Raw genomic sequence first — 15,492 nt, forward strand, 5'->3', positions numbered from 1 at the left:
CATGTTGGCCAGGCTGGTCTCGAACTCCTGACCTTGTGATCCGCCCACCTTGGCCTTCCAAAGTGCTGGGATTACAGGCGTGAGCCACTGTGCCTGGCCCGTGTGTTTATATTTTTTAAAAAAAATGGATGTTTTTGTGTTTCTTATGTTAGCTGCATTTAGTTTGTTAAAGAAAAGTCACGGTTTTGTTTCCCCTGTGTCCTGTGGATGCATACCGTGCTGTTCTCCCCGGACCTGCTCTGAGGGCCCCACATCTCGGCTGCAGTTCTCTGTGTGTTGGGGCTGAATGCTGGCATCAAACGATCTGAAAAGAGTCAGCTGCCACTGTTAGGTTTTCTGTTTCTGTCTTGGGGTCAGGATTTGTGGATCAGGGACCTGGGGTGCGAGGTGAGGCAGCTTGTTAGGCGGATGATGTCTGTCTGGGGTTTGATTGATGGTGAGATAAGACACGTAAACCAGGTCATGCAAATGAGATCTTGTAGATGTCAACCACAGAGATTAAATTTCCTCTCTTCAGCAGCTCTGGGAGGAGGTGAGATGCCCATTGGCCGTGTTCTGTGCACGTCTTGGCGTGTGACGAAGGGTGACTTGTCTCCAGAGATGGAATGAGGGGGTTGGGTGGGGCTCCTCCTGGACTCAGACCCACGCCCACCCACGCGCTCCAGGAGGGGGATGCATGGGCACTGGAATCTCGGATGGCCGTCCCCAGCCCCTGCACACGCACCCTGCGAGGTCGGCCGTGTGGATTCACCCCCGACTCCCAGGCCCTGCACAGGCCCTGGGGCGTCAGCCGTGTGGACTCCCCAGGCTGGGTCCCAAGCCTGGACGCCCCCCACTCCCTGCTGCCCCGGGCTCTCCTGGTGGTGCTTCCACCACGTGGTCCCTGTGCTATCCATCAAGGGGCTGCTGGGCCACCTCCTACACTAACTCCAGTCTCTGCCAGACACTGCATCTTCTCCAAGGCCACCGTGAGCGCCTGGCACCTCCTCAGCCCTGTGTTCCTTGGTACATGCCTTGTTCTGGACAGCACAGGGCTGACTCACACATGGGACTTGAGGCCCCTGGTTCTGTGCATTGGGGTCGCTTTGGCCGAGGGGCCCTGAGGGCTGAGAACATGGGGTGCACAGGGGCCCGTGTGAGGGTCAGGACATGGGGGTGCAGGCCCTCAGGACAGCCAGAGGGACAGTGACCCTGTGTGTGGGGGGGGCATGAGAATGGGGGCCCTGGGGGTGAGCAGGTGCCCGCTGGTCGGCTTGAAAGGGATCTGTTATGTTCTGCTTTGGTTTCTTGGTTGCCCAGCCTTAGACTAGAGTGGGGTTCTGGCCTGGAGTAGGCCTGTGTGCATCCCGCAGAGTTGGCTCAGGAAAGATCGTGGCTGCATGTGGTGTGTGGCACGCTCAGGGCTGAGAGGGCTGGGCCGGATCTGCAGGGAGTCCAGCCTGTGGGCTGAGGGAGGCTGTTCTTCGGAAGGTTGTGCTGGGCGTCACTGCCAAACAGCAAGGACTGCAGTTGAGAAGACTACACGTTCTTGGTCCGCGGGGGCCACGGGGTCCGTGGGGGCGAGCATCCGGGGCGAGCGGGAATCCTCAGGGTTTGGGTTCCTTGTAAACCAGAATCGCTTTGGAGAGGCCTCGGGGGCAGGTGCCATTTGCAGTTCTGGTGTTTTCCGTGGGTTGTGTATGTGGCTTGGGTGCCCTGTCCCCTGGAGGAAGGAGTGTCTGGTAGCTGCTCCTCCAGCCTCTGGTGAGCCGCACCTCCCGCCATCCCAGCCCCACCCAGCAGGTCGGCTTGGAGTGAGGCGATTACTTTGTACCTAGACTCTGACATAAAAGCTGTTAGCTCAGATTTTTCAACTTAAAAATGCAGGCCGGGTGCAGCGGCTCATGCCTATAATCCCAGCACTTTGGGAGGCTGGGGCAGGAAGATGGCTTGAGCCCAGGAGTTGGAGACCAGCCTGGGCAACACAGCGAGAATCTGTCTCTAACAAGATGTTTTTTACATTAGCTAGGTGTGGTGCTGCACATCTGCAGTCTCAGCTTCTCGGGAAGATCGCCTGAGCCTGGGAGTTCGAGGCTACAGTGAGCTGTGACTGTGCCACTGCACTGCAGCCTGGGTGACAGAGTGAAACCCTGTCTCTAAAAGTTAAAATTAAAACGCAAACTTAAATGTGCCAAAATGTTGTTTTTTAGACATGCAAGAAAGCACTTCAGCCAAGCAGAAGGGAGCCAGCTGGACGAGGTGCGCCAGGCCATGGGCATGCTGGCCTTCCCGCCCGACACGCACATCTCCCCGTACAAGGTAGGGCGTGCGTCCCTGGGGTCGGTGTCATGCTGGGGTGGGGATCCAGGGTGTGTCTCTGGTCTGTAGCTGCTTCCACACGTGGGGCGGGACGTGAGGGCCCCATCCCAGCCACACAGCCTGTCCAGCCTGCCAAGACAAGCTTTTCTTGTTTGACTCCCATTTTGCTCATAAGAAATTTGAATCAGGGCTGTGTGTGGTGGCTCACCCCTGGAATCCCAGCACTTTGGGAGGCTGAGGTGGGAGGACTGCTTGAACCCAGGGGTTTGAGAACAGCCTGGGGAACATAGTGAGACCCCACCTCTACAAAAAAAATTTTTTTGAAAATTAGCTGGGCATACTAGCACCTGCCTATAGTCCAGCTACCCAGGAGGCTGAGGTGGGAGGATCACTTGAGCCCATAAGGTTGAGGCTGCAGTGAGCCAAGATTGTGCCACTGCACTCCAGCTGGAGTGACAGAGCAGGACCTTGTCTCCAAAAAAAAAAAAGCAATTGAGAAAGGTTCAGGAAGCCTTTCAGCCTGGAGCGTTCAGCCGGGGCCCAGCTTCCTTGCCTGTTTCCCTGGTTCTCCTTTCTCTGCAGCCCCTGAGTCAGGAGTTAGGCTGCACCGTCTTCCGTGGTTCTTTCTCTTGCTGACGCTTTGTATTTTATCTGTAAATATTGGAGCCTCCGACTCTCTGCCGTCACTGGGGTAGGGTTGGGGGTTCTGCCATCACTAACCAGGCACCCTGTGCTCAGACCTGGCCCCAACCCAGCAGCTGGCTGCTCCTGGGTGAGTGGCTCCACTCTGCACCCGTGCCTACCCCTGCACCCACCCCATGCCCACCGTGTGCTCACCCCCCTGCCCACCCCCATGCCCGTGCTCACCTCTGCACCCACCCCCATGCCCACCCCCATGCCCACCTGTGCTCACCCCCATGCCCACTCCAGTGCCCATGTGCCCACCCCTGCACCCACCCCCATGCCCGTGTGCTCACCCCTGCACCCATCCCATGCCTACCGTGTGCTCACCCCCATGCCCACCCCATGCCCACCATGTGCTCACCCCTGCATCCACCCCCGTGCCCACCATGTGCTCACCCCTGTGCCCACCATGTGCTCACCCCTGTACCCACCCCCGTGCCCACCCCTGTGCTCGTCACACTGGGAACAGTTTCAGTTCCTGGAAAAGGGGGAAGCAGATAAAACCTCCTGGAGTTGACAGTTTGTTCTCTGAGCCTGGCGCCAGTCTCTGTCAGAGGCGGGGGTGTTTCCCGGCAGCCCCCACCTGCCACCCTGTAGGGACTGCAAAGCCCTGGGCAGTCCCAGACCCGCTGCCTTCTGAAAGCTGCTGGAAGCTTTCTCAGCCTGAATTCTCCTGGATCTCAGGCGTTTGGGGCATCTCATAATAAATCATCATTAGGTCACGAGGATCTTCAGGGGTGGGGTCTGAGCTTCCCGGACTGTGAGTTGGCACCTTGTTTCTCTCACTTGCTCTGGAGAGGATTTTGTTAGAAATGCAGGAAAGGCTGACCCATACAGGGGGCTGAGACTTCGGGCCTAGGCCGGGTGGAGCATGCACCTCTCACCGGACGCAGCCCTGCAGTGTGGTAAAGAGGGAGGCAGGCAGTGCCAGCCCCAAGGCTCATCTGTTGCCAGATTCAGGGGGCAAAACCGTGTCTCGTGGCAGGAAAATGGGCCCCGTTGCCATGGGTCAGGCAAGAAACAGAAGGAAGCATTTTGTTCAGAGAATGGCAGAAGCCACCAGAGGCCCAGAGGCAACCAGTCCTGGGCATTGAGGATGCCAGGAGCTGTTCCTTCTCAGTGAGGACCTTCTGGACTGTGGGCTTCCTCCCTTGTAGACTTTGATTTTTAGACAAAAATGAGATTTAAAACAGCCTTTAAAAATGTTGGAGTTAAGTGTGGTGTTTACCCTAAACTGAGACTGAGAAGCTTACAGAGACTGATGGGTGACGTCCCCTGATGACCACCTCCCCTCCCTCCAGGTGTGGCCGTCTCCCCCCAAGCTAGAGACTGAGTGGCCTTTCTGGGTTGATGTGAAGGTTTTTCTCTCCTGTGCTCACACATGCTCTCTCTCTCAAGTCTAAACCTGAGGTTATTTAGGGACAGACATTCATCAGGTTTAATTTTCTGTTCTGTGATGCTTTAACCTAACATGGACCGGTTGTTTTCCATTTCATACATGATTTCTCTGAAGTAGGAGTTTTTACACCTAATGCTCTGAGGTGCACTCTGCACTGAGCTGTCCTTCCAGCTGTGTGAATCTATTTTTTGTCACAGTGCACAGGATGCACACATTCCAGATCATTCAAGTTGATTCACAAGTGAGTGTAGCAGAGTTAAGTCAGCACCAGCCCTGTGGCATGTTGAAATCAGAGTTAAGTCAGCACTGGCCCCACAGTGTGTTGAAATCACAGAGTTAAGTCAGCACTGGCCCCATGGCGTGTTGAAACCACAGAGTTAGCACCAGCCCCACGGCGTGTTGAAATCACAGAGTTAAGTCAGCACCTGCCCTGCAGTGTGTTGAAATCAGAGTTAAGTCAGCACTCATCCCGCAGCATGTTGAAATTAGAGAGTTAAGTCAGCACTTGTCCCACAGTGTTGAAATCAGAGTTAAGTCAGCACTCATCCCGCAGCATGTTGAAATCAGAGAGTTAAGTCAGCACTTGTCCCACAGTGTGTTGAAATCAGAGTTAAGTCAGCACTCATCCCGCAGCATGTTGAAATCAGGGAGTTAAGTCAGCACTTGTCCCACAGTGTGTTGAAATCAGAGTTAAGTCAGCACTCATCCCGCAGCATGTTGAAATTAGGGAGTTAGATCAGCACTGGCCTTGCAGCATGTTGAAATCAGAGAGTTCCAGCACTCATCCCGCAGAGTGTTGAAATCAGAGTTAAGTCAGCCCTTGTCCTGCAGGTGTTGAAATCAGAGCGTTAAGTCAGCACTGGCCTCACAGCGTGTTGAAATCAGAGACTTAAGTCAGAACTGGCCCTATAGTATTTTGAAATCAGAGAAGTCAGCACTCCTCCGACAGTGTGTTGAAATCAGAGTTAAGTCAGCACTCACCCCACAGCATGTTGAAATCGGAGTTAAGTCAGCACTCATCCCACAGTGTGTTGAAATCAGAGTTAAGTCAGCACTTGTCCCGCAGCATGTTGAAATCAGAGAGTTAAGTCCATACTGGCCTCGCAGTGTGTTGAAATCAGAGAGTTAAGTCAGCACTGACCCTGTAGTGTGTTGAAATCAGAGTTAAGTCAGCACTCATCCCGCAGCATGTTGAAATCAGAGAGTTAAGTCCATACTGGCCTTGCAGTGTGTTGAAATCAGAGAGTTAAGTCAGCACTGACCCTGTAGTGTGTTGAAATCAGAGTTAAGTCAGCACTCATCCCGCAGCATGTTGAAATCAGAGAGTTAAGTCAGCACTCACCCCACAGCGTGTTGAAATCAGTTAAGTCAGCACTCACCCCACAGCATGTTAAAATCAGAGTTAAGTCAGTACTCATCTACAGTGTGTTGAAATCAGACTTAAGTCAGCACTTGTCCCACAGCATGTTGAAATCAGAGAGTTAAGTCCATACTGGCCTCACAGTGTGTTGAAATCAGGGAGTTAAGTCAGCACTCATCCTGCAGCATGTTGAAATCAGGGAGTTAAGTCAGCACTCATCCTGCAGCATGTTGAAATCAGAGAGTTAAGTCAGCACAGGCCCAATAGCATGTTGAAATCAGAGTTAAGTCAGCACTCATCCCGCAGCATGTTGAAATCAGAGTTAAGTCAGCACTCATCCCACTGTGTGTATCAGTCAACACTTGAGGGAGTTATGCTTTGTGCTGACCCTTAGTGCAAAGTGTGTGGGTCACTGGGGGATGGCTGTGGGCCGATGGCACCTGCTTCACCATGGTCCACGTTTTTAAGCTGTCCCAGGAGCTTCCCTGGGAGCATCCCCAGGACCCTCTGCTCTCTGTCTTCCAGGACCTTCTGGACCCTGCACGGTGGCGGATGCTGATCCAGCAGTTCCGGTACGACAACTACCGACTACACCAGCTGGGAAACAACTCTGTGTTCACCCTCACTCTGCAGGCCGGCCTCTCAGCCATCAAGACACCGTATCCTACCTCCCGTGCGCAGTGCGGTTTGGCCTGGGATTGGCGTCTTTGGTCATATTTTAACACGCTGACCCTGCACCTTGCCACTCTTGTCCTCCCACCACAGACAGCCCCGAGCTCCCGTGTGCTGCACTTGCGTGGTGTCTGGATGGTCGGGGTGGGGCCGTGTTGAGGGGCCTCGGATGCGTCGTGCAGCCTTCACTCTGGGAAGTGGCGCGCTTCCTCTCTCATCATCTCAGAGGCCGCCATGGGCATTGATCTAAAAGCCCGATTTTGATGTGTTCTGGCAGCCGGGAGATTACCATTCAGAATAGTTTTCCCGTGTGATTACCAAGAACCTTGCCTGTGACTGACTCTGCCCTGCCTGTGACTGACTCTGTCCCGCCTGTGACTGACTCTGTCCCGCCTGTGACCGACTCTGTCCCGCCTGTGACTCTGTCCCTGCCTGTGACTGACTCCATCCTGCCTGTGACTCACTCGGCTCCCGCCTGCAACGGACTTGGTCCCTGCCTGCGACTCACTGTGGCCCTGCCTGTGACTGAGTCTGTCCCGTTTGTGACTGATTCCTTCCTGTGACTGACTCTGTCCCACCTGCAACTGACTTCTTCCTGCCTGTGACAGACTCTGCCCCTGCCTGCGACTGAGTCTGTCCCTTCCTGCAACTGAGTCCATCCCGCCTGTGACTCTGTCCTCGCCTGTGACTGACTCCGCCCCTGCCTGTGACTGACTGCCTTGGCCTGTGACTGACTCTGCCCCTGCCCTGTGACTGTCTCACCTGTGACTGACTCCGTCCTGCCTGTAACTCAGCCTCTTACTGACTCTACCCCTGCCTGTGACTGACTCTGCCCTCACCTGTGACTGACTCTGTCCCCACCTGTGACTGACTCTGTCCCCACCTGTGACTGACTGTCCTCCTGCAACTGACTCTGACCCCGCCTATGAATGTCTTTCATGTGACCTGCCTCAGTCCCAGAGGGCAGTGAGTGTTTCGTGATTGCCGCTGGTACCTGGCTGTGCCGGGGTATGAGTGAGACTCAGGCCCCCTCCCTTGTCCCCTCTTTGTGGAACTCTGAGCGAGAGGGCTGGCGTGCTTGCCCACTGCCTGTTCCTAGGTGCCAGCAGAACGTCCCTGCTGGGTGGCTCTTGTCCTGCCTGGAGAGGTTGCGTGGCCGGGGAGAGGGCGGCGGGCGACGGAGCCACTCTGTGCTTGTGGTCCTGGTGCTGGAGGCCGGGGTGAGAAGGCGCAGGCTTCTTGTCTCCACCGAGGCCTCAGTGGGGCTGTTTAGCTGTCGAGTGCAGCACTTCCTGTGCCTCGAAAGACAGCCCCGTGTAGTCAGCATGGCGCCCACATAGCCAGAAGGGCACGCAGCCCAGGGCAGAGTGGCCACAGGGGGCTGGGCTCACCCCGGCTGCCCTGGGTGGCCCCCAACCCTTCCTTGACCCGATGCTCAGACAGTGCTACAAGGAGGACGGCAGCTCCAAGAGCCCTGACTGCCCTGTGTGCAGCCGCTCCCTGAACAAGCTGGCGCAGCCCCTGCCCATGGCCCACTGTGCCAACTCCCGCCTGGTCTGCAAGATTTCTGGCGACGTGATGAACGAGAACAATCCGCCCATGATGCTGCCCAACGGCTACGTCTACGGCTACAATGTGAGGGGGGCAGGGCAGGGGGGCCAGGCTGGCACGCATTGCCATCGGGACAGGGCTGTGTGGGACGGGCAGGGCAGGGGGGCCAGGCTGGCACACATCGCCATCGGGACAGGGCTGTGTGGGATGGGCAGGGCAGGGGGGCCAGGCTGGCACGTGTCGCCATTGGGATAGGGCTGTGTGGGATGGGCAGGGCAGGGGGGCCAGGCCGGCACGCATCGCCATCGGGACAGGGCTGTGTGGGACGGGCAGGGCAGGGGGGCCAGGCTGGCACGCGTCGCCATCGGGACAGGGCTGTGTGGGGCGGGCAGGGCAGGGGGGCCAGGCTGGCACGCGTCGCCATCGGGACAGGGCTGTGTGGGGCGGGCAGGGCAGGGGGGCCAGGCTGGCACGCGTCGCCATCGGGACAGGGCTGTGTGGGGCGGGCAGGGCAGGGGGGCCAGGCTGGCACGCGTCGCCATCGGGACAGGGCTGTGTGGGGCGGGCAGGGCAGGGGGGCCAGGCTGGCACGCGTCGCCATCGGGACAGGGCTGTGTGGGGTGGGCAGGGCAGGGGGGCCAGGCTGGCACACGTCGCCATTGGGACAGGGCTGTCTTCTCGCCCCACCCTGCCTTAGCTTCATTCGAAATGGATGAAGGGGTGGGAAGGACAGGCGAGGTGGCCCCGGGATTTCTTTGGCAGGTGTGTCTTCGGGAAGGAACTTTGCCTGAGAGGATGAGTCATTCCCTGGTGGTTCATTGTGGGGATTTTCCATGGAAATCCGTGTGTACGTTGTATTCGCTTGCCTTAATGCATTCCCGGTTTTATTTTTCAGTCTCTGCTTTCTATCCGTCAAGATGATAAAGTCGTGTGCCCGAGAACCAAAGAAGTCTTCCACTTCTCACAAGCCGAGAAGGTGTACATCATGTAGGCCCCACGTCGTGAAGCGCACGCCTCGGGGACGGGCTGCAGCGGGCGGGGAGGCCACGCCTTCCTCCTGTCCCACGCTCCAGCCTGCCGCGGCGTTTCTGTCTCTTGCGACCAAAGATCCGTGAGCAACGATAAATACTCTTAGGAAGAGAGAAAATAAGGTTTCATAAGTTTGTACTTGAAAACATTTGGATTGGTAGGATTTTGTAACACGTCAACCATTTGATGCTTCTGAAAAGTACTTTCAACTTGCGAAGGAAACTTCTTTAAAGACTGACCTAAACACCGAGGGAAACTTTAGAACGTTTAAAATATAGGAGTGCGTGATTTCCCTGTGTTTTCAGTTTCTTTCCTTCTGTGAACGATGAGACTTGGAGAACGGGCTGGTCCTTCACCACTTCCTGTTGGCCCTGGCCCGGCCGGGGAAGGTGGCAGCGGCACTGGACTGACCTGCAGTGACCCGCGATGCCGCGCCACGAGGGACACTTATGGCTTCATTCGAGAGCTGCTGCCAAAACGCCTGGCGCCGCCACCGTCAGGGGCTGGCTTCGAGGACGCCCGCCTGCCTCGCGGGCCGTGTCTGCGGGACTGTGTTCGTACGTGCATAGTTTCGATATCACATCGCGGGGCTGTGTTCGTAGCTGCGTCGTTTCGATATCACACCCTCTGTGTGCCGCCTTACTTCCTGCTTCGAGAATGTATAACGTGGAAATCCACGGGACCAAGTTTCTGCAGAGGCCTTGCCGGATGGTTCCATAACTGTAGAGTCTAATTGCTATCCATTACAGAAATTAATCGTTCAGTTGAAAGAAGTACTGATGACTTTTCAAAACAAATGAACCACCGTAGCTGACAGAGAACCGTATCGTAGAGGTTTGTAGTTAGTGCTTATTTTTGCATGTTGATGTTGACTAGCTAATAAACTGTAAATGTAAACCATGCGAATAAAATGGTTTTCTATTTCTCATTTCCGTGTGAGCCGAGGCTGCCGTGCGTTTCTAACACCGAGGTTGTGTTCTGCTCCTCCCCGGGGCCCGGGCAGCATGGCGGGCATATGCGTAGCTTCTGGCACCACGGCCACCGGGAGTTGAGAAGCCGGCTGGGGGCCACTCCTGCCCGGACCGCAGTCCTCCTCTCGGGCGCTGCCCTGAGGCGTGATGGCCCCAGCGTCTTGAGGCCCCGGCTTGCAGCTGGGTGAATCAGACACTGGTTCCTGGGACCCGCGGGCCATTGTCTGTTGGGGGTGGGGGCTCAGGCTGCAGCCACCAGCAAGCCTGGGCCTGCGGCTTGGGCTGAGTCTAGGGTTGGGCTAAGGAGGCCTGCGGGCTGTGGCCACTGGCCCTTCCCCCCACCGCCCACCCCTGTTCTCTCCAGTGCCCCGTCGCAGCTCCTGTGGCCAGCCTGGTGCCCCTTAGCCCATCTCTTACCCCATGGTGGCTGCCCTGGCCCCTCCACAGCACCCAGCTGGAACCCACCACATTCCCACGTGCTCTTCTTTGGAGTGCCCGTCCCCAGGTCAGCCCTTGGCCGAAGCAGACCCTGTGGCCCCACCGCCACGCAGCCGCCCCGGCCTCCACCGTCCTCACGTGCAGGGGCTTTCCTTGTCTTGCGTCCTGTTCTTTCCTTTTTAACTCGAGTAGAACATACTGGAGCACACACATTCTAAGTTCACATAACGAATTTCTGTGTAACATGCATGTAACCACCAAACAGACTGTTCCCAGCCCCTGGCCTTGCCCGGTCAATATCCTGGTCAGTCGTCATCAGAGTGGCGCACCCCGGCCCTGAGCTCCTTGAACACAGAGCCACATGGCATGGGTCTGTGGCTCAGCGTTACTCGGCGGCTCAGCCCTGGCACGGCAAAGTCTTGCCTGGTTACAGGCCTGTGCTCTCCAGGCAGAACAAGCGCAGCAGCCTGGCCCTTCTCCCGCCGGTGGACATCAGGCGGTGTCCAGGTAAAGCCGCCGTGAGCACTCCGGGAGGCGACCCCTGCTGGACGCATCATTCTTTTGTGGGGAGATGCCGAGGAGTTGCCATTGCTGGGCCACGTGTCCACTCAGCAGACACTGACGGTTTGCTAAAGGGGTTGCACCCACTTCTGCCCATCTGCTCCACATCCACACCAGCGAGTGGCACTGGGAGTCTTGAATGTGAGATGTTTTGTTGGTTGTGTTATCTCGCTGTACTCTTTCTCAATTGAGGTAAAAATTACATACACCAAAATGCACATACAAGTAAAAGCTACTCAATGAGTCTTAATAAATGTACCTCCATGTGACCACCACTGAAGCCCAGGCATGGAACGTCCCCATGGCCCCAGAAAGGGACCCTTCGTACCTTCTGAGTTATCCACAACCCCTACACAAAATCATTGCTCTAATTTTTGTCACCGTAGGTGAGCTGTGCCTCCATAGGTGTCAGATGGTGGAATGTGGACACTGGTGGGTCTGGCTTGTTTCACTCCGCAGACGCTTGTGAGGTTCATGCCTGTTGCACATGTCAGCAGTTCTGTCCTTAGGTGTTGCTGAGTGGTGTGATAGTAATCCATGTATGCACAGACCACAGTGTACACCAGGCTGGAGTGCAGTGGCGCAATCTTGGCTCACAGCAATCTCTGCCTCTCAGGTTCAAGCGATTCTCCTGCCTCAGCCTCCCGAGTAGCTGGGATTACAAGTGCACACCACCACACCCAGCTAATTTTTGTATTTTTAGTAGAGACGGGGTTTCACCATGTTGGCCAGGATGGTCTCAATCTCCTGACCTCATGATCTGCCTGCCTTAGCCTCCCAAAGTGCTGGGGTTACAGGTGTGAGCCACTGTGCCCAGCCTGTATCCATTCTCTTGATAGACATCTGGGTTGTTCCCTATTTGGGGCTATAATAAGTAAACCTCTTATGAACATTTGTGTGCCAGTCTTCTTGCAGACATTATTTTCATTTCTTTGGGAAGTAATTCTCTGGAAGTAGAAGGAACTGAGTCATGGTGTGTTTATGTTTAACTGTACCACAACTGCCAAAGATTTATCCAAAGTTGGTGGTAGTGTTTTACACTCCAGCAGCAGTGTGAGGATTCCAGTGGCCCCACATTGTTGCCAACACTTGGTAGTGTCAGGTTAGTCATTCAGGTGGGTGTGCACTGGGGCCACAGTGTGATTTTCCCTTGCTTTTCTTTGATGTCTGATTTTGACCTCCTGATGCGCTGATTGTAATTTACATATTTGTCTATTGCTCATTTTAAATTGCATTATCTTATTGATTTGTAGGGATTCCTCACATACAAATCCTTTGAGGGATATGTGTATTTATACTTTATTGACTGTCATTTGATCAGCAGATTTTTTAAGTTTTAGTGCAGTTCAATTTATTCTTTCTTTTGTGGCTAATGCTTTTCTATGTTCTAAAAAAAAAAAGTCTGCCTATTCCAGGGTTGCAATAATATATCTTCCAGAAGATTCAGTTTCGGCTTTTATGTTTAAGTCTTTAACACATCTCTTGTGTGTGTTCTGTGAGGAAGAGCCTGAGGATGATTCCCCACCATCCCATATGTTTACTCTATTGTTCTAACACCATTTGTTAAAAAGACCTTTCTTATCCCGTTGAATAACGTTGGCTCCATTAGAAAAAATTCCTGGCTGTGTTAAGTTGGGGTTTATTTCTGGACACTACCTTCTGTTAGACTGGCCTTTAGTTCTATCCTTGTCCTAACACCACATTATCTTAACTATTGCCGTTTTAAGGCAAATCTTGAAACCAGGGGGTATGATGAGTCCTCCAGTTCTGCTTTTTCAGAGTGGTCTCGGTGGTCCTAGGTCTGTTGCATTTCCACGCACGTTGTAGAATCAACTCATCAGTGTCTGCTCAACACTGTAAAAAGTGTGCTGGGATTGTCACTGGAACTGCAGTGAACCTATCATCCCTGTTTGGGGACGGTATTAGTTTGCTCGGCTGCCGTAACAGAAGACCACGGACTAGCGGGTTTAAACAATGGACATTTATTTCTTCACGGTTCTAGAGGAGATGCTGGCAGGGTTGGCTCCCGGTGAGGCCTCTCTTCCCGGCTTGCAGACGGCCCCCTTCTCACTGTGTACCTCTCGTGGTGGACTTCCTCCTGTGCACACACATCTCAGAAGTCTCTTCATCTTACGAGGACATCAGTCCTATCAGATGAGGGCTCTATCCCTAGAATCTCATTTAACGTTCCCCTCTTTAAAGGCCTCATCTCCAAATAAAGTCACATTGGAGGTTAGGGCTTCGACATAGGAATTTGGTAGGCAGGGGCCACAATTCAGTCCATAACAAGGACTTATAACAATATTGAGTCCTCAACCCACGAATATGGTATGTCTTCCTGCAGATTTAGATCCTTCTCGCATCTAAGGTATTGCCACCTCCAGGAGGCAGATCATGAGGTCAGGAATTCGAGACCAGCCTGACCAACATGGTGAAACCCTGTCTCCACTAAAAATACACAAATTAGCCAGGCGTGGTGGCACGTGCCTGTAATCCCGGCTACTCGGGAGGCTGAGGCAGGAAAATCGCTTGAACCCGGGGGCAGAGGTTGCAGTGAGCCAAGATCGCACCATTGCACTCCAGCCTGGGTGACAAGAGTGAAACTCCGTCTCAAAAAAAAAAAGTATTTACAGAACTTTTCATTCCTTTTATAAAGTTTGCCTCTGGTATCATTTTCCTTTCATCTGAAGAGCATCCTATAACAGTTCCTGGACTGCAAATCTGCTGGTCATAATTCATGCAGCTTTTGTCTGAAAATGCTTTTACATCACCTCAGTTTTTAAAGGCTATATTGCTGCATATACAGTTCTAGATTGACAGTATTTTTTCTTTTACCATCTTAAAGACGTTCCATTTTCTTCTGGCTTTTTTTTTTTTTTTTTTTGGGTGGAGGGGGAGGAGGGGACAAGAAATCCTTGGCTTCTTTGTGCCTGTATGTCATACGCCTTGTTTAATCTGACTGCTTCTAAGATTTGTCACTAGTTTTCTGCAATTTAAGATGTGCCTTGGGTGGTTTTCTTTGTTTATCCTGCTTGGGTTTTATCATCTCTAAGTTTCCGTTGGTTCTTTTAAAATATCTTTTAGAAGTATCTTCTAATTCTTGGCTTGGTGCAGTGGCTCATGCCTGTAATCCCAACACTTTGGGAGGCTGAGGTGGGCAGATCACTTGAGGCCAGGAGTTCGAGACCAGCCTGGCCAATATGGTGAAACCCTGTCTCTACTAAAAATACAAAAATTAGCTGGGCGTGGTGGTGGGCGCCTGTAATCCCAGCTATTTGGGAGGCCGAGACACGAGAATCATTTGAACCTGGGAGGCAGAGGTTGCAGTGAGCCGAGATCACACCACTGCACTCCAGCCTGGGCGACAGAGCAAGACTCTGTCTCAAACAAAAACAAACAAAAATATCGTCTAACTCTCATCATGATTTATCTTGGCTTTCTAATCTTATCCAGCATTCAACAAATATTGAGCACCCACTTTTTGTCTGGCTTCATGAAACAAAGCAAAGGTCCCTATTTTCAGGGACTGTATGTTTTAGGAGTGAAGAGAAAAAAGCGAATCACCTAGTAAGACAGTAAGTCTGTGTGACACAAGGGCCAGAAGTGCCCTGGGAACAAGCACGGCAGGTTTAGAAAACGGATGGGGGGTGTTGAGCCAGGGAGGTGAGAGGGTGCAGAAGTATTTGCTCAGGGTGAGACATGAGCAGTGGCTGGAAGGAGGCAAGGAACTCTGGATACTGGCAGAAGATTCCCGGCAGAGGGATCCGCTCCCCAGAGGCCGTGTGGCAGCAAGAGCAGGCTGGAGAAGTCAACCGGTGGGATGCAGGGGGCAGCAAACACAGGCCACGACAAGTTTTGCCTTGCCCTGGGATGGGAGCCGTCGGAGGATTTTGTGTAGAGGAATCCTGTGATCCGACCTTAGACTTTCAAAGGTCCCTCTGGTTGCTGCATGATGGTCTAGGGGTACCAGGGTGCAAGGGAAAGACAAGGTGACGGCATTGACCTGCTGCAGGGGTGGCCAGGAATTGGCAGTGGCAATGAGGCAGTGGGACGTGCTCAGATCTGGATGTGTTCTGAAGGTAGGGCTGTCAGGATTTGCAAACCAAATGGGCATGGAGTGAGAGGAAGAGAGAAGCCCAAGTGAATCAGGTAATTGGTCCAAGCGAACAGAAGGATGCAGGGCAGGCCAGGCACGGTGGCTCACGCCTGTAATCCCAGCACTTTGGGAGGCCGAGGCGGGCGGATCACCTGAAGTCAGGAGTTCGAGACCAGCCTGACCAACATGGTGAAACCCCGTCTCTACTAAAAATTCAAAAATGAGCTGGGCGTGGTGGCGGGTGCCTATCATCCCAGCTACTTGGGAGGCTGAGGCAGGAGAATCGTTTGAACCCGGGAGGTGGAGGCTGCAGTGAACCGCGATCGTGCCACTGCACTCCAGCCTGGGTGACAAAGCGAGATTTTGTCTCAAAAAAAAAAAAAAAAAAAAAAAAAAAAAAAAAGGCTGCAGGGCCATCAGCGGATACAGAGGG

The 15,492-nt window shown here is 53.8% G+C and overlaps 1 protein-coding gene across 7 annotated transcripts in view; it reads left to right on the forward strand.

Annotated features, from left to right (window-relative positions):
- Nucleotides 1-9,921, forward strand: part of MAEA (macrophage erythroblast attacher, E3 ubiquitin ligase) — a 92,360-nt gene extending 82,439 nt beyond the window's left edge. For 6 of the 7 annotated variants that reach the window (XM_063808570.1, XM_054683681.1, XM_024355950.3 and 3 more), the window contains 4 exons: nt 2,190-2,298; nt 6,267-6,400; nt 7,853-8,048; nt 8,860-9,921. In XM_063808570.1, coding sequence (XP_063664640.1) covers nt 2,190-2,298; nt 6,267-6,400; nt 7,853-8,048; nt 8,860-8,955 — 535 coding nt within the window. In that variant the 3' untranslated portion in view covers nt 8,956-9,921. The remainder of the gene's footprint in view (nt 1-2,189; nt 2,299-6,266; nt 6,401-7,852; nt 8,049-8,859) is intronic. The other variant, XM_063808571.1, reaches the window with a different exon arrangement.
- The last annotated feature ends 5,571 nt before the right edge of the window (nt 9,922-15,492 follow it).

Source organism: Pan troglodytes, chromosome 3, assembly GCF_028858775.2.
Source record: "Pan troglodytes isolate AG18354 chromosome 3, NHGRI_mPanTro3-v2.0_pri, whole genome shotgun sequence".
In the NCBI taxonomy this organism is placed as follows: Eukaryota; Metazoa; Chordata; class Mammalia; order Primates; family Hominidae; genus Pan; species Pan troglodytes.